The sequence below is a fragment of the Castor canadensis genome, chromosome 19, assembly GCF_047511655.1.
Source record: "Castor canadensis chromosome 19, mCasCan1.hap1v2, whole genome shotgun sequence".
NCBI classification, from domain to species: domain Eukaryota; kingdom Metazoa; phylum Chordata; class Mammalia; order Rodentia; family Castoridae; genus Castor; species Castor canadensis.
The window spans coordinates 19,059,638-19,085,173 of NC_133404.1; the positions used below are offsets into that span (position 1 = coordinate 19,059,638).

Consider the following 25,536-nt stretch of genomic DNA (forward strand, 5'->3'; position numbering starts at 1 on the left):
AGGACAGGGCCAAAGGCATGAGAACAAGCCCTGGGCAAGACTTGAGGAGTTCCTGTCCCTCCCCAGGTGTTCCGTCTGCCCCAGGACCTGACTTGTGTGACTAGGAGCTGGACCTCAAATCTGAGCCCTAGCCCTAGTGGATGAGGCTCTTGGTTTCTTGGGGTAGGCATCAGTGGATCTTGCATATTGGAGAAATGTGTGTCCTCATGGCCGAGGGTGAGGTATGACAGAGCAGATTTTAAAAAAAAAATGGCTACAGTGAGGCTTCCCATCCCATGTGCATTTCAACATGACCTGAAACTCCTCCCATCAAGTACATCTTTAAGTCTGAGGGGCCTATGATTTATTTACTTGTGTCCAAAAGAAGAATCATAAGCCACTTCCAGATCTATGTCAGAAAGGGGCTACAGCCACTGCCTTGTTCTCTGGGACCCTCACACTGGGAGCCTTGAGCCCACTAAGCAAGAATCTGACCTCCTGAGACCCATCCCCTCCCCAGTGCCCTGAAGAGGCCAAGGCACACAGAATGCATATTAGTGTGTTAATCTTTGTAACAGATCACACAGACTATGTGGTTTAAAATACACACATAGCCACACCTGTAATCCCAGCACTTGGAAGAGTGTGGCAGTAGAGTGGTCATTTTGAGTCCAGCCTGGGCTGTATAACAAGACCCTATCTCAAATGTAAAATGAAAAAATCTTCCTGCTATGTATATAAGATGGTGCTTATGAAACATTAGTTAGTCTCATGCTTAGATTTGGGTCCTATCCCCAAGAAAACATCCTATGTATGTGCAAATATTCTAAATTCTAAAAGACCTGAAATCGGAAATATTTCTGGTCCTAGCATTTCAGATAAGGGGCACTGGATGTACATTGTGACATTAGTTGATTTTCTGTCTCTTTGAGGGCTTCACTGAGGTTTTCATTTCCCTTGCTGCCATTTTGCTCATGGTTGCACTCATCAAAAACTCTGTGTGTTTTCTAGGCAGTGTCCAGATACTTACTCCTGAGCATCTTGCCTGGCCTTGAGGAGATAGTCTTCAGAGACAGGAAGAAGAGAGTTCTTGTCCTTGACAAAGAACAGACACCCAGCCAGAGTGTGGAATGGGTAGTGTGGCCTAAGAGTACCTTGGGTTTAGGTAGAGCTTTCTCTTCCAGGTGACCAGGGCCAGCATGAGGTGTCTCTGGTCTTTGTGTGCCACCTTTGGGGGCCTCCATACATTAGAGCCCTGTTGGGCAATGGGATCACATTCCCAACGAGTATGGATATATGCCTACTGCCCTATTGGAACTCAGGCAGGTAGAGCTCCCTATCCTCGGCATGACCTGAAGAGTGTTTAGGAAGTAAAACATTGCTTCTGGCTAGAGATGCAAACTGCAGCTAAGTTAAATCTTTTGGAAACAGTCATGTTTCTAAGGATACAATCTGCATTTTTAAATTTCATGTTGAAGTAAACTATTATGTCCCTCTACTATCCCCAGAGGAATTTATTTATGTTTATGTGTTCGCTATTCTGAGAGACTGTTTTAAGTGAGGAGATGCTATGATTGTAGAAATCCCTCTAACTTGATGGGGCCATTCAGTGTCCTACAGGCCATCAGGAAGACTGTGTGTGACTGGGAGACAGGGCACGAACCCTTCAATGACCCAGCCCTGCGGGGCGAGAAGGACCCCAAGAGTGGCTTTGACATCAAAGTGCCGCGCCGCGCCGTGGGACCCTCCAGCACTCAGGTTCTCCTCCCCTCTGCCCTGTATCTGGGCTGGGTCAATCCTGGGTTGAGAAGGGGGCAGATGAGACAGGAGTGAAGATGAAGTCATCACTGTCTACCCAGGCAAATCCTGTTGTGCCTGTGGCTTTTCTGATATCCCCCTGTGATTCTCTGGTTTGTTCAATTACCTTTAGAAGTGAATAGATTCCATTTTAATTTCTGTGGCCCAAATACAGATTTATGTATTTATACTATGTTTCTTATTGGGTTCTTAAATATTTGATTGCAATTTTTATGTTGGGTCTATAATTGAGCATTCCTAAAGATGAAACCATGGGAGATTGTGCAACATTGCTTTTGTGTGTTCTGGTCTTAAGCCCCCTTTGCTGTTCTCTCTCCCAGTGTGTCCAGGTGTTCCCTGAAGTGCTTCTCACTGACTTAATATGATTTAATATTCTCCTTTGCTTTTTTTCCTGGTACTTCTTACTCATCTCTCTTCTAGAGACTTTATAATCTCTTCTGTCAGTCTTCTGGAATGTTACCAGCAAAGCATGTGGCTGGCTTTTTATGGAACCTCTTGAATGTTGGGAGGAAGACAGTTGGCCCATCCGTAGGGGAAAGCCCTCCAGGGTCTGTGTGAGGTGCATCGTACACACTGTCCTCCCCACCTCCATCCTGTGTGTTTGTCCCTGTGTCCTCCACCCAAGCATGTGTGTCATGTGACTAATGGCTTTCTCCCACCTCTCCCTCCCTGTCTGTCTGTGTCTAGCTCTACCTGGTGCGCACCATGGCCGAGTCCTTGAGCTCTGCCGAGCTGCTGAGGCAGCTCAAGTCTCTGGGCATGGAAAGGCTCTTGCATGTGGTAAACGCGTTTCTGAGGCAGTCGTACAACTATCCACCTCTTTTAACCTTTGGTGGTAAGACATAATTTGTTTTTCTGGTTGATGTTTATGGCACAGAGGTGAACTGCTCCAATACAAGTTGTTCTTCCCACAACCAACAGCAAGCTGGCCACTTAGACAGGCACCCAGACCACCCTGGAGGAGCCTGACAGGCTGAGAGCTCAGACGTGGGGCCAGTCAGGGCTTAGTGGAGCAGTCCTTCTCTGGTGGTTTGTCTGAGTTTGGCATAACTAATGTACCATGTGTATTTTCTCCCCTGTAAATGTTTTCCTTGGATAATACAGCTTTACATGGTGAGAACCATGCTAGAGTCCCTCATTGCAGACAAAAGTGGTTCCAAGAAAACCTTGAGAAGTAGCCTTGAGGGGCCCACCATATTGGACATAGAAAAATTTCATCGAGAATCATTCTTCTACACTCACTTGATAAATTTCAGTGGTAAGAGACAGTGCTGACTAGAATCCGGCCTGGCATGCTCTAACACTGCTAACACCATGTAGGATGCTTCTGCCTGCCTGACCATTCCCTGCCCATTCCTTCCAGGCACCCACACAGTGACATGTTCTAACCTTTGTGGTGGTGGCCAGACATCCTGAGGCTTCCCCAATGTTCTTGCTGTCCTTGGCCTCTGCCATAGTGTCTGTGGGGCACAGACCACAGGACAAGGACCATGGGACTGTGATTGGCCCTACAGCATGAACACAAAGTCTTTCAGTCCACACGAGGTCAGGAACACAGGCAAATATAACCTGCAACCTGGATTGAGACCCAGGCTTTGATAAATACAGGAAGGGCCCCCATTGAAATATACAGGAAGGTGGCAGAATGCCCTGAGCCAGGCACACTGGTGCTACCCCCACTTGATGACCCCAGCCACTTTTGACCTGGCACTGATGGATGCTGTCTGCCTGTGACCTTGTGGAGTGATCCTTAGCTCAGAGAAGGAGTCCTCTCTGCCTTGACGAGGTACTGTGGGTATTGGAGTAAATAATAATGCTTTTGCTGTTAGCTTCAAGAAAGGACGGAGCTTTTTTTTTTTTTTGTAATGTCTCTAGTTTTGCATTAGCTACACATCCCCTGAGTGTATATGCAATGCTATATTGCTATGTCTTGGACATTGGTGTTTTTCCAAAGTAAATAAAAGTACAGGTTGACTACCCCTTATCTGAAATGCTTGGGTCCAGAAGTGTTTTGGATTATGAATATTTTTGGATTAGAGAGATCTTGGGGACGGGACCAAAATCTAAACACAGAAGTCCATTGTTTCTCATACATACAGTCTGAGGGTAATTTCATATAGTCACGTACTGCATAATGACATTTTAGTCAACCTCAGACCACACACATGGCTATGGTCCTGTAGGATTTTATCACATATTGACTTGTAATCATCTTAGTTTATGTCAGCCCATCAGTACATGCTGTGATGTTCATTCAGTGACAGAGGCCCCTAATACTGTGCTTCTTCCCACTTTGTCCCTATCATTAAGCTTCATGGAACTATGCAGTATTCTTGGGGCTGCATTCTGATTTCAATCCGTTGTGTGAGACCAGGTTTGGAATGTTCCACTTGTGACATCTGGTGGGAACATAAGAAGCTTCAGATTTAGGGCCTCTGATTTTTGAGTTAAGGATGCTCAACCTGTATTCTTGTTTTAACTTCTCCTTTTCAAAATGACATTTTCCCCTTCATCCTGCCAAGAAAGATTGACTAGGTCCCTGCTGGTGGGAGAATGCTGACTGCCCAGAGTTCAAAGGGTCCAGGCACCTGCCATACCCATGAGTCACGCCTATGCTGGTCTTGTTCCTCCTGTGAGGTGCCCGGTGACCCCTTCCTGCTCATGTCCTTGCTGCATGGCTCAGGGCTGATCATACAGGAGCCAGTGCCTCGCACGCAGCCCCTCATGTATTATTGTCTGTGCTGAATCATTTTCTACTTGGTTCTGCAAGATAACATGGTGTTGTTTGAATCCTTCAAGAAACACTGCAGCAGTGCTGTGACCTTTCACAGCTGTGGTTCCGAGAGTTCTTCCTGGAGCTGACCATGGGCAGGAGGATCCAGTTCCCCATTGAGATGTCCATGCCCTGGATCCTGACTGACCACATCCTAGAGACCAAGGAGGCATCCATGATGGAGTGAGTGTCCTCTTGGGCTTTTGGTGACCCAGAGTCTTTAAAGGCATATGTTAGCTTGGGTTAAAGGAAGGGGCTGGGACTGTTTAAAGTATTTCATTGGAAGTCATGTTGCCTGTTTTAAAACGTTGATAGCGGCTTTCACTTATAATCCTAGCTACTCAGGAGGTGGAAATAGGGAGAATCGTGGTTCAAGGCCTGTTTGGGCAAAATGTTAGCCAGACCCCATCTCAATTAATAAGCCAGAAGTGGTGGGCACATGACGGGGCTCCCAGATACACAGGAGACATAGGTAGGGGGATTGTGATCCAAGACCAGCCCCAGGAAAAAACTTGAGACCTTATTCAAAAAAATAACTAAGCAAAAAAAAAAAAAAAAAAAAAAAAGGGTGGGGGGTGGGGGGCTGGAGCTGTGCTTAGAAAACATCTGCTTAGAAAGCACAAGATCCTGAGTTCAAACTTCAGTACCACCAAAAACCAAGTAACAAGTTTTTATGGCTTCAGATTGAAATCAGGAGCTTAGGCAATAGAAGTGGTCAAGTTCCTACTTTGCATGAGTGCTGGGTGAGGCCCTGGGGACACGGCCTGGATCAGGGAGTTGAGATGGGTTAGTGCAGCAGGGTCAGTCTTTCAAAATATGACTTCTGTGGAAGGGAAAGCCATAGAATGAAGGGTGCTGTGTGAACAGTTGGAGACCAGACAGGCAGGTTGGTTCTTTGCAAGTCAGTCCTTACAGGTCCCTTGTAGTGTCTGGATTTTGGTCAGGATGATTGCCATCCATTGTCTGTAGTGGTCAGAAACCCCTTACGCAGCAGTAGGGTACTGCCGAACCCCACTGCAGACTCAGGGTCCTACCTGCTCAACAGCTCCTTCAGAGGCCTCTGGCTGCTGCCTTTTGTCCCCATTTGAGAAGGAGATGTGCTTTTGGCCCAAGTCTCAACATGGGACATGTTTGTGGTCAGCTGTGAGATTAAGGACATACATTTAGTTTTTTTTGTTGGTTTTTTTTTTGCAGTGCTGGTATTTGAACTGAGGGTCTCGCACTTTTATTAGACAGTCACTCTACTACTTTAGCCATGGCCCCAGCCTGACAGTTCATTCTTAATATAAGAAGATAAACTTTTTAACTTACCTTTTTGATTGGCACATGGCAGTTGTCCATATTTATGGAGTACAATGTGCTACTCTGATACATGTATATATTAATGTATCGAATCAGGGTCATTAGCTTATCTATCACCACAAACATTCATCATTTCTTTGTGGTGAGAATATTTCAAATCCCTCTGTTAATTTATCTTGAAATATCCTTTATGTTATTGTTAATTATAGTTCACCTTCTGTGCAATAGATCCTCAGAACATAAGTTTGTTGCCAAAGAACATTCTGAATACTTGTAGTAAAAAAGTTAAAGACAAGTGAGAAGACTCAGGTAGGTGGAGGTCCTCGTCTGTGTGCTCTTCCTGGGCCTGTCCCTCTCTGGGATTGGCTGTCCAGTTGTCCCCATGCCTTCCCTGACTTGGCAAGGGGTAGCAGTCCCATAAGGTGCAGCTGCCAGCAGCTCTCTGCAAGAACACAATTTGGCATGTGAAGTAAGCAACTGCTTCTCCTCTTGTGAGAGCCGAATTCTCCAGGAGGAGGAGATTATAAAGGCTGCTAGCCAGTGGTATGGGAGCTGGGCAGTGACCGCTGTCCACACGCTGCAGGTACGTCCTCTACTCCCTGGACCTGTACAATGACAGTGCCCACTACGCGCTCACCACGTTCAACAAGCAGTTTCTCTACGACGAAATTGAGGCAGAGGTGAGGTCCAGCACCTTGGCTCCTTTTAATTTCTCTTTATTGAATTTCCTTTTTTTTCCTATTTCTCTGAGTACTAATGGAATTAAACTTTAAAAAAAAATACAAGGCAGTTTAAACAGTAAGATGAGCCTTTTGGTGTGATCTTTTCTGTCTGCATCTGCCTCTTTGTCTACGCATAGGACAGTGGTCCGATGTGCTTTTTCATTGAACAGTAAGCACTTTTTTCATCCTCATCTTCGTTTCTTACCTTTGCACTGGAACTGATCCTGTTTTATTTCCTTAGGCTTTTTTTTTTTTTTTTATAAATATTTGGGGGTAGTATAAATAGTACTTAGCTGAATTTCCAGGCATTTAACTTTTTTATTTGCATGGGATTATTTCTTGAGGATAAATTCCCAGTGGAATTGTCAGGGTCATGTACACATTGCTAAGGGGATGAATCTTATTTGTAGCTTAAGAAATAAATTGAGGCTTTTGTTAGAAAAACTGTTTCATTTATCTGGGAATCCTCTGCTTCCTCCCAAAAACCACCTGACAGTGTTTCTTCTTGACTCATGTCTCAGATCCCCAGTCAATTTAAGGTGAGCTAAAGGGCAGAGACATCCCTGCTGGCTCCTTTTGCCAGGCCTGCTGGTCCACCTACTGCTGGACACACATGACCTCATCACAGTTCCAGTGTGTGTGTGGAGGGGTGCTAGCCCTGCTGAAAGTAAGGGTATGGTTTAGGAGTTTTCTTGGATTAACCAGTGCATTCATTCCTGCTCCAAGGGAAGCCTTGGAGGTGCTCTCAGACATTGGCTCCTGAAAAGCACAGCTAATGGCAGGAGAGAACCTCAGACAATGCACATTAACCCCCCAGAAGCACATGGTGAAAAGAGACTTTTCGTATTTATTTGTGTTTGAGAGAACAGGGATGTTTTTTTCTGTCAGTAAGAATGGTTCTAACACAGTTCCAACTATGATGGTATAGTGATCACCTCTAATGTATGCTTTTTTTGCCATCAGGTGAATTTATGTTTTGACCAATTTGTTTATAAACTGGCAGATCAGATATTTGCATATTATAAAGTTATGGCAGGAAGGTAAGTAACTGATTTGTGGTTCTTATACAAAATCTTGGATAATTTGATCTGACATTTCCATTAAGTCACAGTGTGCAAAACATGTCCTGTTTTCCTTCCTCTGTACCAGTTTGCTTCTTGATAAACGGTTACGATCGGAATGCAAGAATCAAGGAGCCACGATCCACCTCCCCCCATCTAACCGCTATGAGACGCTGCTGAAGCAGAGGCATGTACAGGTGAGTCAGGCGTATGCATTGGAAATACTGGGGTTTTTTAGAGCCTTGCTTGCTAGGTTTGAAAGGATAGCAATGTGTTACATGACTGTGTGAATGTTCTAATAAAGTGTTAAGATTTTTTTTTCTCTTTTTTTTTCCTTTTCTTGAGCTGGGATCTCACTATGTTGCACAAGCCTGTCTCAAACTCCTGGGCTCAAACCATCCTCCCACCTCTGCCTCCTGAGTACTGGGACTGTAGGTGCACACTACTGTGCCTTGCTTAAAAGTGTTAAATTTTTAAACATAATTTGAACTGAATACCCTTAAATACAGAAGAAAACTTATGGCCCCATGAGATTATATCATCTGACCTGAGAATGTGGCTTGTTGTCAGAGCTAATGGCTTGCATTTGTGTGAGGCCCTGGCTTCAATTCTCAGCACTGTAAAAGGAAAAAATAAATAACATTTCTGTATCATGTGGGGAAGGCATAGCTGTTTTAGTTCATGTAAATATGCTCTCTGATGTTCATACCATGACAAAAAAAAAAAAATCACCTAATCATGCATCCTGATGTTAAGCAATGCATGCCTGCATAATATACCTCACAAAAACAATAGAAAAATTTAGAAAACAATAGGAAAAATTCTACTGTTTGTGTACATGTAACCACCACCATATACATTGTGAGATATTTCATCAGGACTTTGCTATATTTTTGTCATTCAAATGACATTGAGACAGACGAGTTCTTACCACCCTGAGATAGAGATTGATGAGTTCTCTTACTGATAATCTTAACTCCTGTGAAATGTTACGATGTACCCAGGCCACTCTCTGTGGTGGTAGATGGATCCTGCATACTGCCTATCATACCTGTGTTGTAACTGACAGAACCAAATACACCAAGGGCACTAGGGAGGCTTAGGTTTTCTTTCCATGATTTAAGTGTGAATTCAGTGCAGAGAACACTATAAAAGTCCTTTAAGGGTTTGATTTGCAGAATTTCAGCTCCAGGAAAGTAAGACATTTGGTTAAGATACCTGATACATAATTTTTTCTAAAATGCTTACATTAATATACTCTCTCTAAATAGTTTTGTTGTTGTTGTTGTTTGTCTTGTCTTTTGAAGTACGTTTCTGGGGTATTTCTTGTTGTTCCTTGTTTGCTCTTTGTGATTCACAGATTTTCAGTTTTATTCTTTTCCCTGACATCACTCATCCTTTCCCTCCCTCCAGCTCCTTGGCAGGTCAATAGACCTCAATCGTCTGATTACGCAGCGTGTCTCAGCAGCCATGTATAAGTCTCTAGAACTAGCAATTGGACGATTTGAAAGTGAAGATTTGACATCAATAGTTGTAAGTACCAGAACTAATTTTCCTGTCATCCCTGTTGATAAATTGAACTAATAGTAGGTCCAGTTCTTCTGTGGATCTAAAAGATTGGCATATATCAAGTATCCTTTCAGCATCTATTCTTAGTATTTAGAGTTCAAATCAACTTTAAAGAGCAAAAAAATCCTATTTTTTTTTTTTTTGGGTGCTACTGGAGTTTGAACTAAAAGCCTCATGCTTGCTAAACAAACACTCTACCCCTTTAGCCACTCCACCAGCTCTGTTCTGTTTTGAGTATCTTTGAGATAGGGTCACTTGAACTATTTGCCCGGGCTGACTTTGAACTGCGATCCTCCTGATCTCTGCCTCCTGAGTAGCTGTATTATAAGTGTGAGCCACCAGCACCTGGCTAAAAAATCCTAATTTTGAGTATTCTACACCTAAGGCAAAAGATAGTACATGACTTAATTCAATAACATGCTATTTTTTGTCAGTACTTGGGATTGAACCTGGAGCCTTGTGCTTGCTAATAGCGCTCTACCCTGAGCTGTATCTCCAGCCCCTAACATGCTTATTTTCATAGTAGGAATGAAATAGTAGATAAAAACATTTTTAACTCTTTAGCAAAATAATCTCAAAAAGGTACACATTTTTGTAAATGAACTTGACATGATTAAAATGATACAGAGAGCTCTACAAAACAAAGTCCAATACAGAGAAGGATGATGTCAATTGACTAATTGTTTGGGTGGTTTTTTTGTTTTGTTTTTGTTTTTTTGATAGGGAAATTGAGCCCAGGGCCTCACCCATGCTGACCACATGCTGTACCACTGAGACAAATAATAAATATTATTTCCCCAGTCAGTCTTTAGATTTTATGTACTGTCTGCTAGATTGTAAGTATTTTATAGTCAAAATTTGGTAGTGTAATTTTTTTTTTTTTTGCAGTACTGGGATTTGAACTCAGGGCCTCACGCTTGCTAGGCAGGCACTCTGCCATTTGAACCATTCCCCCAAGCCCCGGATAGTGTAATTCTGAAGTTTACTTGATAAAATACAACTGTTAAGATTTTCAAGTGCTACTCTGATTTTGAGAAGATGAATGAGGATAGGCTAACCCTGTCAGATATCACAAATAACCAAATCAGATCAGCAAGAACTGCTTTTCAAAATCAAAACTAATCAGGGGAACAAAACAGAATAGGGTACTCAAATTGGAAAGGTGGGAAAGGCTGGGTGACCCAAGCTCTTTACAGAGAGGAAAGGCAGAGGCTACCTCCATAAGACTCAGCATCTGGTCTGGGGGAACAAACAGAATAGGATGCTTAACCGGGAAAGGTGGGAAGCAGTCATGCTGGGAGTGACCCAGCCCCTCTACAGAGAGGAATGGCAGGATGTACCCTCTTTAGATTCAACCTCTGGTCCAAGGTGGGTGTGGTGGCTCATGCTGGCCAGCAATCCTTTGAAGGATGCCCAGAAAGGTTGAGTGAATAAAATGCAGAAATCCAAATGGGAAAACCCTCCCAACTGTGAGTCTATTAGGATCCAAGGTGCTGCAGTCCCACAGAGCACAAACCTCTCAACTGAGTTGGGGCTTCACCTGCTTTCCACATGGTAATGCCAGCTTTTGACAGGTCTAGAGGTTGGGAATCTAATAGGCCTTGTTGAGGGGGCTGAAAAAGTATAGAGAAGTATAGAGCTTTGGGCAGTTTTGAGGCCGCAAAACAGTGCTGCAGACTGGATTGCACTTGGACATGTGGTGGGTCCCCTTGGAGAAATCTGCCAGATCCTAGTACATTTTTCTTAGCATCACAAGGTTCTTCCTCTCCTTCGTTCAGGGAGCTCTGGGTCTGGACATTATTTTGAGTAGCAACAATTCATCTCCTGATGATTCACTTCTATTCAGTGTGCTAGAGTTTTCCCCTTTATTAGATCAAAGGCTTACTGTTTCTTCCAGTCCTAGGAATTCCGTGATCTATGAGCCAGTGCCAGGATCTCTGGGAGTCAAACCATTTGAAAACACTGCCCACTGTTTGGTCTCATTCAACTCAGGGTGCCCCTTTACATGGCTCTGGTCCACCAGAGAGTAACTTCTGTAGGTCTCTTTAAGGATGCTTGAGATGAGAGACGGTTGATGGTTCTAGAAGACCTAGCCCTGTAGAGTCCAGAGTTTCATGAATCAAAATTCCCTCCAAGAGGGAGATGCTACTGTGAATGCCTTGCAGCCTGATAACAGTTAGAGATGGTAGAGTGAAGAAAAGTCCTGATATAATTAGGGGAAGGAGCATAAGAGATACTTCAGGATGTGTGAACTATTGTGCTGTAGAGGCTCAAAGGTAAAAGTGATTGTCTTGCTGTCTTAGTCCACTTTGAATTTCTATAACAAAATACCTGAGAGTAGATACTTTATAAAGAAGAACAATTTATTTAGCTCTGGAGGTCCCAGAGCATGACTCTTGCATTGGCTTCTGGAGACACTCATGGCACATATAATCATGCGACACTTACATGTGTAAGAATGACACTGTAATATTCAACGTTCCATAATGGTGACAAAATACCTAAGAAAAACAACTTATATGGAGGAAAGGTTTAGTTTGGCCCATAGTTTGAGGTTTCATTCCATGGTCAGCTGGATCCGTTGGTTTCTGGTCCTTGGCTGGGCAGGTTGTCATGGTAGGGAACAAAGCTGCTCACCTCATGGCAGCCAGGAAGCAGAGAAGAGCTGGGTTCCAATGTCTCCTTCAAGGGCATACTCCCAATGACCTAACTTCCACTCAGCCCCACCCCTTAAAGGTTCCACCACTTCCATAGAACCTGCTAACCATTTCTTCCTCAAATGCATGAGTAAATTCCTTTCACTTAACCACTGAGCCACAGATAAGGGTCATTGTCCAATCCCATTTAGATGCATTATAATAAAAAAGAGAATGGAAGTGTACAACAATGTCCCTATGGACAATGAAAGCTTATTGGAAAGATGCCCAGGAAACATGAAAATCATAATCTCATCTTTCAGAATGAACTAAAAGAAAAAGCAGTAGTTGCCATTGAAGAACAGAAATCAGAATTTTTTTAAATCCAGAAATAAGGGGATTGGAAAAATGAAAGTTTTAAAAACGGAACTCAGTGGAGAATTAAAACAAAAGAAAAGCCAACTCAAAAAAAAAAAAGAAAAAAGGAAAGATTACACTAGAAAGAACACAGTGGATAATGACTTTAGAGAAATACGAAGGAAATTATTTAAATAAAATCAAGGCACAGGAAAAGGATTTAAGCAAAAATGACGTAGAAGATAAAGAATGAAAATCCACTGTACATAATAGAGGTCCCTGAAGAAGAAAACCAAAGCAACAGAATAGAACAAAAATTACAGTGAGTATTTCAAGAAAGCTAGATAAAATAGTAGACAAGCTGGACATCGTGCTGTACCAGTGTCTTCTCAGTGCTTGGGAGCATCATGAGTTTGAGGCCAACATGGGCAATATAGTGAGACCCTGTCTCCCAAAATAAAAAAAAAAATCTCCAAGAAAAAAGAAGACTTCTTTATGTGTGTGTGTGTGTATTCATGCTTTTTTATTTTTTTTGTTTTTAATTTTTCTTGTTTTATTATTCATATGTGCATACAATGCTTGGGTCATTTCTCCGCCCTGCCCCCTCCCCCCTTACCACCCACTCCGCCCCCTCCCTCTCCCCGTACTCCCTTGATACCCGGCAGAAACCATTTTGCCTTTATCTCTAATTTTCTTGTAGAGAGAGTATAAGCAATAATAGGAAGGAACAAGGGTTTTTGCTGGTTGAGATAAGGATAGCTATACAGGGAGTTTACTCCCATTGATTTCCTGTGCGTGTGTGTTACCTTCTAGGTTAATTCTTCTTGATCTAACCTTTTCTCTAGTTCCTGGTCCCCTTTTCCTATTGGCCTCAGTTGCTTTTAAGGTATCTGCTTTAGTTTCTCTGCGTTAAGGGCAACAAATGCTAGCTAGTTTTTTAGGTGTCTTACCTATCCTCACCCCTCCCTTGTGTGCTCTCGCTTTTATCATGTGCTCAAAGTCCCATCCCCTTGTTGTGTTTGCCCTTGATCTAATGTCCACATATGAGGGAGAACATACGATGTTTGGTCTTTTGGGCCAGGCTAACCTCACTCAGAATGATGTTCTCCAATTCCATCCATTTACCAGCGAATGATAACATTTTGATAACATTTTGTTCTAAAAGAAGACTTCTTGAAAGTACAGATGGTACTTGAGTTATAATGATTTGATTGAAGAGTTTTTGACTTTCCAGTCATGGGAAAATATACCCATGCAACTAATCTCTTTCACATTTCAATACAGTGTTTACTAAATTACATGAAATATTCAGCAGTTTGTTATAAAAATAGTTTTGTGTCAAATGATTTTGCCCAACTTTAGGCTAATAGGAGTTCTCTGACCATGTTTAATGTAAGCTGGGCTAAGTTGTGATGTTCAATAGGTTAGGTACATTAAATATATTTTCTACTCAACAGTATCTTCAACTTACAGTGGCTTTATCAGGATGTAAACCATCATAAGTCAGGAAGTGTCTAAAACATATACCATATGGCATATCAAAAACATATACCATCTACTTGGGAAGGCTAACACAAAGTGGCTAAAGCTAAGACATATTGCAAGAAGACTTTAAGGAGAAAAAACAAAAAACAAAAAAACTCCTGTCTGAGCAGAGAAGTCAGAGAAAGAAAATCCTGTTGTCCTCAGACCTTTGCCAGCAGCTAAGGAAAAGAAGTGTGAATCAGGGATTTTGTACCCAGCCAAATCAGTCACCTAAGAATTAAGCTAAGCGATGGTAATGAACATCCAAGAAATGAAGGAAGATTATTCATAACTAGAGAGTTAAGCATCCCTGTGTAGGGTGAGTGGTGCTTCCCTCGCAACCTGTCCTCTGCACGGGTTGAACTCAGGGCTGCACATTAGCTAGGCAAGCTACCTCCTGAGCCACACCTCCAGGGCATGGGTTTTGGGGACTTTGACTGTCTGTCTTTACAAGTGTAATTTGAAGCAGGGCCATGCATTTTAATTGTCTCTGAGCAAATATGATTTTGATTAAAATTATTGTGAAAGGCTTTGACCCAGACGATCAGTGTAGAACTGAAATATAATACAAGCCACATACGTAATTTTAAGTTTACTTATAGTCACAACCCAAAAGGAAAAAGAAATAGGTGAAATTACTTTTAATAATATATTTTATTTACCTATGGTAGTTTAATTTAGAAGCTAGATAAAGTAAAAGATTTGTAGTAACAGCTAATAATAAAGCAGAACAATTATAAGGATATAATGTGATAAAAGTTATTTAAAATTTATGAATTGTTAGCCAGGTGCAGTGGCTTACCTATAACCCCACCTTTTCAGTAGGTGGAGATTAGGAGAATTGCAGTTCAAGGCTAGATCCCATCTCTACCAATAAGTTGAGCCCGGTGCTGTGCGCCTGTCACCTCAGCTACATGAAGGTATAATTATGTCTAGCTGGGCTAGACAAAAATGTGAGATCCTATTCCAAAACTAACTAAAGCAAAAAGGGCTGAGGATGTTTGATAAAGGAGTAGGGCACTTGCCTAGCAAGTGCAGAGCCCTGAGGTCAAACCCCACAGCACCACAACAACAACAAAATATACGAGTTTTTTATTTCTAGAATTTTCTGTTTAATATTTTTGGACTGTCACTGACTAAATTACTGAAATTGGAACGTTAAACCGTGTATAAAGGGAAACTACTGTAAATGTGAGAGTTTCAAGGCTATTTATGGCATACTTGCCAACTCTTGCCTAGCCTGTGCTTCTCCACCCGCCCCAGCCCCCAGCCTAATGCTGGAGGTAGGACCTAGGGCCTCGTGCCTGTTATGCAAGCGCTCCACCACGGAGCCCATGGTTTTGAATAACTCCAGGCACATTAATGAAAGTTGACTCAGTCCAGATACCTGAGAAAGTGCAGCAGCGAGCTTGATTGTGTTGCAGGGACAGGGATGGAATTCATGGCTTACATGATACTTTGCAAAATAGTATTCCTTCGGAGGAGGTGACACATCCAGGGGGACTCCGCCTGTGGGATTGCTGGAGGGCAGCAGTGGGTGGTGTGGATGTGATCACAGTAGAGAAAGAACAATAATCTAATGAGTTTGACTGCAGAAAGCCTGGGAGCTTCAAGGGTGAAATGAGAATCAAGTTTCCATTGCCTATCAAATCCTACCCACTGGTGGCCACCTCAGTGCAGCCTCTCACTATCCCTATCCCCTCCGTGTGCTGAACCCCCAGGGACCACATGGCCTGGGTGGGAGTTGCAGACTGCATCATTGATGGCCCCTTCCTGTGTGGCCCAGTTCTCATCTCACACCCATCTCTGTGACTCCATAGGAGCTGGATGGCCTCTTGGAAATCAATCGCATGACCCACAAGCTGCTGTGTAGGTTCCTGACACTGGACAGCTTTGATGCCATGTTCCGGGAAGCCAACCACAATGTGTCTGCCCCCTATGGGAGAATCACCCTCCACGTCTTCTGGGAACTGAACTATGACTTCCTGCCCAACTACTGCTACAATGGTTCCACCAACCGGTGAGTACGCCCCAAGGCATCTGCAAAGGATGATCTCCTGGGACCACTTCCACACAGGCTTCCCCCTCCACTGTTTTTCCTCCTTTCTCTTCACCATTATTTCTCATGTCCAGGACATGAGGCCTTCCCTGTCACTTCCATTTGCAAGTAAAGCTCTGGACCAACCCTTAGGCAGATGGCCATAGCTTTGCACTTGGAGATTGAGGGTGAGGGCCAGGGCAGGGGAGCTGTGGTTCTGTCTTTGGTGTCTGTTTATGACTGCAGATAAGGTCCCATGGTGCACATTGGAAATAGTTGGCAGGGCTTCATCTACATATTTTAATCCTCCCTGATGTTAGTATGTGGTGGATGACTCTACTTCTCATGTTTTCATCTGAAATATTGAGGAATGTGAGAAGATATGTCTGTTAGCCACCCTCCCACCAAACTACCACACAACCTACTCTTGTGTCAGACAACATGAAATAGCCAGGTTAGTGGGTGGAGTGGTTGATAGCATTAGTATCTTCATACCTAATCATCCTAATCATATCATCAACCCTGCCTTGGCCTCCGTTCACCATGCACTGAGTGGCCTTTCTGACTGAGATTGGATCTCTGTGTGCATTGCACTTTGTCAGCCCATGTGTACATTGTTGCATGCCATGCTTTCCCATGGACACCAATAGTCCAGGAGGAGATGAGGTCACCAAACAAATTGTGCCTCCTTGCTGATTAACACTGAAAGATAGAAGAGTGCATGTGTGTCTCATGTATGTGAAAACATGTGTTATAAGCACCTTTAAAAATTAATGCTTTGGGGCTGACAGAGTGGCTCAAGAGGTAAGAGTCCCTGCCTGGCAAGTATGAGGCCCTGAGTTCAAACCCTTGTACCACCAAAAAAAAAGACAAAAGTAATGATCAGTGCTTTTGCTTTGCTACTTGGATCTTAATATCTCACCTGTGTCTAGCTGAACTGTTACTGACTTTTAAGCCTAGAGATAAGGTGGGGTGCTGAGCTCCAGTGGCTAGGGGAGAAAGGGAGCCATCCTACAGGCTGATCATGCCTGCTGTTACTGTTGTCTGCTCAGGTCAGGCCCTGGGTGTGTGGAGGTGTTGTCTGTGCCACTGGCCAAGTAGCTATTCTGACAGTCCCAGTGGCTGGTGCCCACATTGGCAGAGGCAGGTGGGGACATGGAAGTAGCCTGAAGAGCTTCAGGTAGAGTAACCCAGGTGAGCTTCCTCAGCTCAGGAGGCCGTGGGGCCTGGCTGTGTGTGATCCATGGAAAATAGCTCTTAAGACTGTTCATCCCTACTAACTTACTTTAAGGTGCTTGTTTTCTTGAAACATTTTTTTAAGTTGTTGATACAGTCTGAACTAGTTGAAAAAAAGTATTTCTATTTCACAAATAATGCATCATAATTGTAGAAAATCTAGAAGTCATATATATGTAGTTGAGGGGAAAAATTAATTACATCCCCATACATTTTCCTTGTAAAAATTTTTTTTCTTTTTCTAGAGTTCTTGCCATATAATTAACAACCCTCCAAATCCATGGATTCAAACAATCGTGGATGAAAAAACAAAAATACATTTGTACTAAAAATACACACATATTTTTTCTTGTCATTATTGTATTAGGTAGTAAAAGGTATCAAGAGATGATCTAAAGTATATGGGAGAATGTATGTAGGTTCCTTGTAAAAAAAATTTCATTTTATAGAAGGAACTTGAGCTTGGATTTTGGTATCTACTGGGAGTCCTAGAACCAACCTCCTCCCCCCTCCCCACAAGATTACTGAGAATGACTGTATAGTTAAATATATGTATATATTTTGTGTTTTGTAAAAATGAGGTTATTAGGGATGCTTTTAGGTACACATTCTTTATAAATAAGGGTACTAGGCATGCTGCTATATATACATATCCACTTCACAAGTCACACAAGAGTCTTCCCATGGCGATACATCTGTGCTTGTGCTACTTTCTGAAAATCCATCTGAATCGTGACTGATGTTTGGTGGGTCCTCCTTGCTTTGGTTATTCTGTGTGGCTCCCACAAGAGAGGAGAGGAACCTGCAGGAGAGGAGCTTGCACCATTGAACAGCATCAACTTGATGCTTCTATTAACACTGACCCTAACTCTTAAATAAAACTTGTCCTACTCTTTGAGGATATTTTGTCCTGTAGTTCCTCTCAAATATAGAATTTGTATATCCTCTCAAATATAGAAGAACCTTTCTGCAAGCTGTACACTTCTTTGAGCCATGCCTGTGTATCATCCAGAGTCTATACTCACTCAAAGCATAACTGAGGGCCATTTCCTGGGGAGGCAAATCCTGCCTGCATTCTGGATCCTCTTCCAGTGCCCGAGAGCTTGTGTTAGCAGTCAGTGGCTTCCTCTGAAAGTGTTCCCCTTGTTCAGTACAGAGCTGGAGGCTTTGGACAAAACTGTCATGTGTTATGTAGCAGAATAGTCATAGTCTACCCCATAATGCTGTGTCATTGCTTCATACTGTTTCTTATTTTAACTCATGCATGTTTTTCAGAAGGGATGATACCTTATGTCTGAGGCGTCAGACACACACATTTTTTTTGTTTGTGAAAGCAAGCTTGAGAGAAAACACCTGCATCCCAATGCTGTGAAGCTTGCTGCTTTTCTGACCCAGTGCTCCAGCTGAGTCCATCTGCCCAGCACCACGCAGGAGTGAGGCTTGTCTAGCTGGCCTGATGCAGGTGGCTGGTACATTAAAGCTGTGTTCAATTTTAATCGGGGCATTTAGGATCCTCCTGGATCTCTAGGGTGGAAACACATAGTTCAATGTGTCATAACCAGCAAAGGAAGTTTATGGGGTTTCTTTTCTCCTATTCTATTAGGGCAGGTGTAGGCCTATGGTCTGTGAATGTGTGACCCTGGACCTGTCTAGAGACAGAACTACATATTATGGACTCAGGTGCAAGATGCCTCTAAGTGGCTCTTGCCGCCTCCCCTCCCTTCATTCCCAGCCAAAACACTGCCAACATTCTGTATCATTTTTTAGTGTGCATGTGTGTGTGTGCTGGGGGTCCCATTCCTCGTAGATGTTAAGCAGCATCCCTGGACTCCACCACCATCTGTCAGAGGCATCTCCCCTTAACCAAGTTGTTACAACCAGAACTGTCTCCAGACAGTGCCAGTATCTCTCCAGGTTGAGAGCCCTGATCAGGCACAATGAGGCAAGGGTGGTAGAGGGCACTGCCCTGCCACCATGGATAAGCTGCCCTTCCTGCTGCCTTGTGCTCAGCATGCAGATTCCTTGGGCCCTGTGTTTTCTCATCTCTAACAGGAGGCATAGGGTACACCTCAGCATTCCATCCTGAATCTGCACACCAGAAACCTAGTACAAACCACAGCAGCAGGAAAGGTTGGCTGGGTGCTTTCATCTGGAATTTCTTGTTTCCCCTACAATCCATCAGGTGTTATGGATGTTCCTGTTTGCATATCAACACAACATACCGCCCGAGGCCCTATGTGCTCAGGCCTCCAGCCTGAGTGGCTGTACTGCCCTCTGTGAGCAGCAGGGGTTCCCTAGACACATAGGGTACTCTCCACAAGCAGGCAGATTTGATCTTATCCAGAGTCCAGATTCGTGTGTGTACCTGTTCTTTATGAGACTCAGATTTAGGCAGGGGACCAGGATGCAAAGTGATCTGAGTTTCCTAGGGCTTGAGAACACCTGAAGCATTATTCCATGGAAACCCTGATCTGTCACAGAAGAACTCCTGCTACCAGAATAGGTTTACTTGGGCAATCTGTGCCTCCATCAGTATTGGTACTGGCCTGTATCTTTCATGTGTCCTCTAGTGGGTTCAGTAAGGTTTCATTATCTGGAAAAGGCATTTTAAGACAGAAATTTATATATCCAACTTGTGTATTAAACTTGAGAAGACACAAAAACATGTTCCCTGGAATTTTGATTCTATGCCTGAGGATTTTCTGAGAGCTGGTTGAGGAAAGTCAGAACTTTTCCTTATTGCTTGGCTTGTCCAGTGACTTCCAATTAATGGTTATGCCTTGTGGCTCTGGAAGGTGGCTTAGATTGGTCTGTGACTGAAATTTAACCAGTACAACTGATAAATGTGTGACAAAGCTACAGCCCTGGAAATTAGCCAGCAGAATGGAATTTCCTTGTGACTAGTGAGGCCTCCTTGGCCAGAAGCCCACCAACAGGAAGGTGTCACCTCAGGGTGATATGTCCAGTCCCTTCACTAGTCAAGACAATTTTTGTCCCTATTTAAGGTAGTGACTGCTAGGTTTCATGACTGTCAAGTTAACACTTTTCTGTTTGAAATTAGTAAGTAATTTGTAGAGAGATCATCTGTAACTGTAGATACACTGTCTTGTTGAAATTTGACACACCAATTTTAGTGTGTAGTTATTTCTTACCTGAACCAGTTGTCACTATGGTGGTTGAACAGTCATAAGTTTCTAACTCCTTCATTTACTCTATAGTTACTAGTTGGGTGGAGTCCTTACTTACCCTTTTCTAGCCTCTGGTGATGGCTGTCATCCTGGCATTCTTGGCTTACAGCTGCATCATTATAATCTCTGTCTCTGACATCACATGATGGTCTTCTTGCATGTCTCTGTCTCCATGTCTCTTATATTATTCTTATAAGGACAACAGTCATATTGGTATGTTCTCATCATTGCATTGACTGATTGCTGGGGATCAAACCCAGGGCCTTGTGCTTGCCAGGCAAGTGCTTTCCGACTGAGCTAAACCTCAAGCGCCTGACCTTATTTTAACTAATTACTTCTGTAATGACCCTATTTCCACATTCTGAAGTACTAGGGGTAAGGACTTCACATATCTTTTGGGAGAACACAATTCATCCCATTGTGTGTGTGTGTGTGTGTGTGTGTGTGTGTGTGTGTGTGTGTGTGTGTGTGTATTTACACACTTATTTCTATGTAGCTATATATTAAGACCATGAGTTTATTCTGTTATCTCCAATTTCAGTTCAAAGACTCAATGTTCATTCTATTTTTAATTCTTTTCATCTTTCCACCTTCCTTAAATACTGAGAATTCTTGCTTCATTTATATTTACTCATCCAGTTCTACAAGGCAGGGTAATTCCAGAATTGTCTGTCCTTACTGTTATGAAATATAAATCTACCAGTAAGAGTTTTATATTTGTTTTTGTTTGGTTGGTTGGTTTGGGTTTTTTTGTTTGTTTTTTTTTTGGCCTATTGGGGTTTGAACTCAGCCTCACACTTGCTAGGCAGGTGTTCTACCATTTGAGCCACACCCCCAGCCTTGTTTTCAATATTTTTGTCTTTAGACTGAGAATGTATAGTAAATTTTGTGCTCAAAAGTTATCGTGGAGCCACGTGCCAGTGGCTCATGCCTGTTATCTTAGCTACTTCAGAGGTTGAGATTGTGGCCAGCAAAAAGTTTGTGAGACCCCCATCTCAGCCAGTGGCTATGCATGGTATTGTGTGTACCTGTCATCCCAGCTACAGTTGGAAGCCTAAAATAGGAGGATCGTGGTCCAGGCCAGCCTGGGTGAAAAGTGAGACCCTCTCTTCTAAATAGCCAGAGCCAAAAGGGGTGGAGGCATGGCTCAAGTGGTAGAACACCTGCTAAACAAGTTTAAGGCCCTGTACCCCTCCCCCGAAAAAGTTATTTTGGATGATGAAGTAAAAGGGTCTGGACTTACTCTTTGACATTTAAGTTTAAAAAAGAAAAAAATTGTCATGGCTGGATGTATGGCTCAAGTGGTAGAGCCCCAGCATCCCAAACACAAAGCCCTCAGTCCAAACCCCAGTACCACAAAAAAAAAAAAAAAAAACTGGCCAAAATGTATGAATCATTTGTTCTCAGATATTTTCTCTAAGTAACGGAAACATAAGATCGGCCATGATCACCGTGGCTTTCTGCCAGGAAGCACTTTTCTGCACCAAGTACAGAAAGTGACAATCAATGCAGTTTGGAAGTGTTGCTTAGTAGAGGCAGTTGAAATTTCCAGGGCAAATTATGGAAGGGGAGAGACCTTCACAGAGGAACAGCTCCTGAAACCACCATGGACTCCCATACATGTATGTGTATATTATGTATGTATGTAATGTATTGGCGGTGCTGGGGTTTGAACTCAGGGTCTTCTTCTTGGTAGGCAAACAAGAATGCTGCCTAGCCAGGTGCCAGTGACTCATGCCTGTAATCCTAGCTACTCAGGAGGCAGAGTTCAGGAGGATTGCTGTTGAAGCCAGCCTGGGCAAATAGTTTGGAAGGCTTTGTCTTGAAAACCCTTCACAAAAATAGGACTGGTGGAATGGCTCAAGGTGAAGGCTCTGAGTTCAAGCCTCAGTACTGCAAAAAAAAGGGTGCTGCCTAGCAAGTACTAATGGGATTAGCAGACAAGAATGTTAATAGTTATAAATATGCCCAAGGACTTAGAATCAAACATAATGCAGAGATAAATGGGTATTGTATAAAATAATTAAATAAATTAAAGCTGAAAATACAATACCTGGAATGAAAAATTCAGTTGTTGAACTGTACAGAGTGAACATTGGGCTGAATACTAAATTTTATGTTCTAGAAGTTCAGTGAATTTAATAATGGGATATATCGAAACCGAAGCCTGGGGTGAAGAAAACAATGACAAAAGTAAGAAGAGCCTCAGAGAAGTGTAGGACAACATCAGGTGCTCTCTAACAAGGCTGCAGTTGAAATGCTAGTAAAGAGGTTATGGTTGAAGAGAAAAGATTATTTAAAAATTAATGGCCTGACATTTTTCCAAATCTGGCAAAAGCTATAAACCTGCAGATGCATGAGGTCCATGAAACCTCAAGAAGTGTAGGAGGTCACCTCTGGGTCCAGCACTTACTAGGGGGACAATAAGATGAAAATCTAGACCTGATTTTGTAGAGAAGTATGTGTGGGGTAGGAGCTCAGGTGTAGGTGCTAAACCTTAGTTTTCCTATTAGGGGATTGCAGTGAATTTGCTGAACTCCAGTGTCTGAGGACACAGCCTTCACTTCCCTGCCATCCACTAATTTGGATTCTCTGAGCCACCCTTAGCTAGCTAGCTAAGTTCAGGGAACTCACCTTCCAGGTGAAAGATTTACATCTCTTGCTGAGCGCATAGTTACAATAATTGTAGTTAGGTGTAGCAAAAGGATACAAAGGAGAAGGAACCAGAGGTAAAGTCTGCTAGAGTTCCATCAGCAAACTTTCCTTGTGTCAGGGATGTGCCACCCTCCTGGCATTGAGGTGTGTATGACGATACTGGAAGATTACTGCCAACCAGGGAGGCTCAATCATTGGCTACCTGATTGAGCTCCATCTCCACTGCTACCCCTCCTAGGAAGTTGACTGATGTCACCCAGCTCAACGCTCTGGACCTAGGTCACATGGTTGGTCTCTCTGGAGTAGCCAGCTCCACCCTGAGTTTCCTGTTCGTCATAAACCGTTATGTGGTCCACAAGGCCCAATATGAATAAGGAAGTCATTCTTGTCAATAGAAATTCCAGGAGTTTAGAGGAACTGAGAATAATCACATTCTTCTACCTAGGAATCAATATCTAAATTTAATTAGTCAAGAAAAAGTTGTAGAAGTATAGTATTTGAAAATGTAGAATAAGTACATTTATCATGTAACATGTATCATATAAATGTATTTTAATTAAAAGTTTTAACAATAACATGGAGTAATTTCATTATTTTGACAGTTTTTTATCAAGTGTATCAAAAACAATTTGTTAAAGCCTGTCTCCAAAATCAGACCAGCATTTTAAACATTCTTACTTTGGGAAAGCAAATCATGTCATAAGCAGACATAGGATAAAACTTTTGTGACAAAAATAATGTCTCGTTTTGGTGTCTCAATTTGGGCTATGATTTTCTGTCTGCTGCCCTTTCCTACCTTGGTCTTCATCAGAGTTAAATTGAGGTCAGTGTGTGTGGCAGCTTTATAAGTGTGACTGTCAAGGAACCACCCCCACAGTGTGATCAAGAACTGGGCTCTGTGGAGATGGGATTCCTCTTCTGAATAGCACCCTGACATTGGTGCTGCTTCATGAACAAGTGTGGCCTCAGGTTCATATACATGAAGACATACTTTCCCCATACATGTACACACACAGATCACACATCCCCATAAATGCACATGTACACTTGCAGAAAGACACAAAGATACATGTATACTAATACACAGGCACACACGTATTTGCCTAGAGACACATACATGAAGACACACACATGCAGACAGAAATAAAGGTACATAGACATACACAGACACACACACACAACATTGAATATTGTGCTACATCAGGAATGTTAAAGTGTCATCACAGTGATATAAGATCTTTTTGAAAAATCACACACAAACAAGGCAACTGTGTAGTGTTCTTCTGGGGTGTTATTTTTGGGAATTTGAGGTCCATGGTTGCTAGAGTCTGACAGCAGTGCTGTAGCAGGTGGGAAGCTGGCCCAGTGACTGTTCTTCTGCCCTCTGCATCCTATTTGTAAATGCATGTGGCCTTCCAGTAGCATGTTTGAATGCCAACAGTATTTTGAAAGTTACTTTTTTTTATTTGCTGAAGTTCACTATGAGCTGGCACAGTGGCTCAAGTGGTAGAATGCCCACCTAGCAAGCATGAGGTCCTGAGTTCAAACCCCAGTGCTGCCCAAAATATAAATAAGTAAAGTACAATGTGAGTTTGTTGAGTTCTTAAAATTAAAAGTTTAGCAAATTCATGTGTCTTTGTTACACTTCTTTGCAAAAGTTGTGTTTAAATGAAACCGTCCCATCTGAAAGTGTTTGCCAACTTTGACATTCCTTTGCTTGTTTGTTTTTTTTTGTTCTGTTCTTCAGTTCTGGGGAGTAAATGCAGGCCTTTGCAACTTGATTTTGATGTTTCTGCTTGAAAATCCAATCATTTGCCCCTGGTTGGCCCCAATCCATTATCAAGATTAAACTCTCTTGACTGAGTTTGTTCATAAGTATTTTAGTTTGAATGTTCTTCCCTTCTTAGTCCGTAACAGGGAAGTCACTGCTCGTGTTGTGGACTGCTATCTTGCCATCTTGGCTGTGTCTGGGAACAGTAAAGCCAAATGCGTGCTTGTTAGTAGTTATGCAAGACTTCTATCAGACTTAAGATGGTTCTAGTGCCAGTAGGCAAGACTCCCTAAATTTGAAGGTGGAAGGAAACCAGGTGTTTTTACTCTGACTCCTGGACTTTGGATACATTTATTGTATATCACAGTAGTTATATCCAATTCATGCTGGGATTTTTGATTTACTAGAATTTTGATGATTACATCAGTTAACTGGGAGGAGGATTTAACAGATGGATTTGAAAAGAAAAACACTGAAGTTGAAGAAGCCCTATTAAATATGACTTTCTTTTTTTTTTCCCACATTCTTTTTTGTTTAGGTTTGTTCGGACAGTATTACCATTTTCTCAGGAATTTCAAAGAGATAAACAACCTAATGCACAACCCCAATATTTGCATGGATCCAAGGTAGGTTGTTTTGTGTTTGTGTTACAGTTTTTAAGTTTATAATGAAGCATAGTTTGAAATCTAATTTTTTTTTCCAAGACCTGATCTCACCATGTTGCCTAGGCTGGTCTCAAACTCCTGGGCTCACGTGCTCCCCTTGCCTCAGCCTCCCAAGTAGGTGACAATACAGGTGTGAGCCCCTGTGTTGAGCTTACCATTTAATTTAAATCAGTTGAGTTACAATAGCTTAAATATATCATGCTATGTAGAAAATATTATTTTTTCTGTGCATTCCATTAACA

The 25,536-nt window shown here is 42.5% G+C and overlaps 1 protein-coding gene across 2 annotated transcripts in view; it reads left to right on the forward strand.

Annotated features, from left to right (window-relative positions):
• Positions 1–25,536, forward strand: part of Cyfip1 (cytoplasmic FMR1 interacting protein 1) — a 95,276-nt gene that overhangs the window by 43,244 nt on the left and 26,496 nt on the right. The window contains exons 16-24 of one of the 2 annotated variants that reach the window (XM_074061865.1): positions 1,590–1,737; positions 2,485–2,632; positions 4,597–4,753; positions 6,456–6,552; positions 7,558–7,634; positions 7,744–7,852; positions 9,069–9,188; positions 15,562–15,761; positions 25,168–25,255. In XM_074061865.1, coding sequence (XP_073917966.1) covers positions 1,590–1,737; positions 2,485–2,632; positions 4,597–4,753; positions 6,456–6,552; positions 7,558–7,634; positions 7,744–7,852; positions 9,069–9,188; positions 15,562–15,761; positions 25,168–25,255 — 1,144 coding nt within the window. Of the gene's footprint in view, positions 1–1,589; positions 1,738–2,484; positions 2,633–2,901; positions 3,056–4,596; positions 4,754–6,455; positions 6,553–7,557; positions 7,635–7,743; positions 7,853–9,068; positions 9,189–15,561; positions 15,762–25,167; positions 25,256–25,536 lie in introns of both variants that reach the window. The other variant, XM_074061864.1, reaches the window with a different exon arrangement.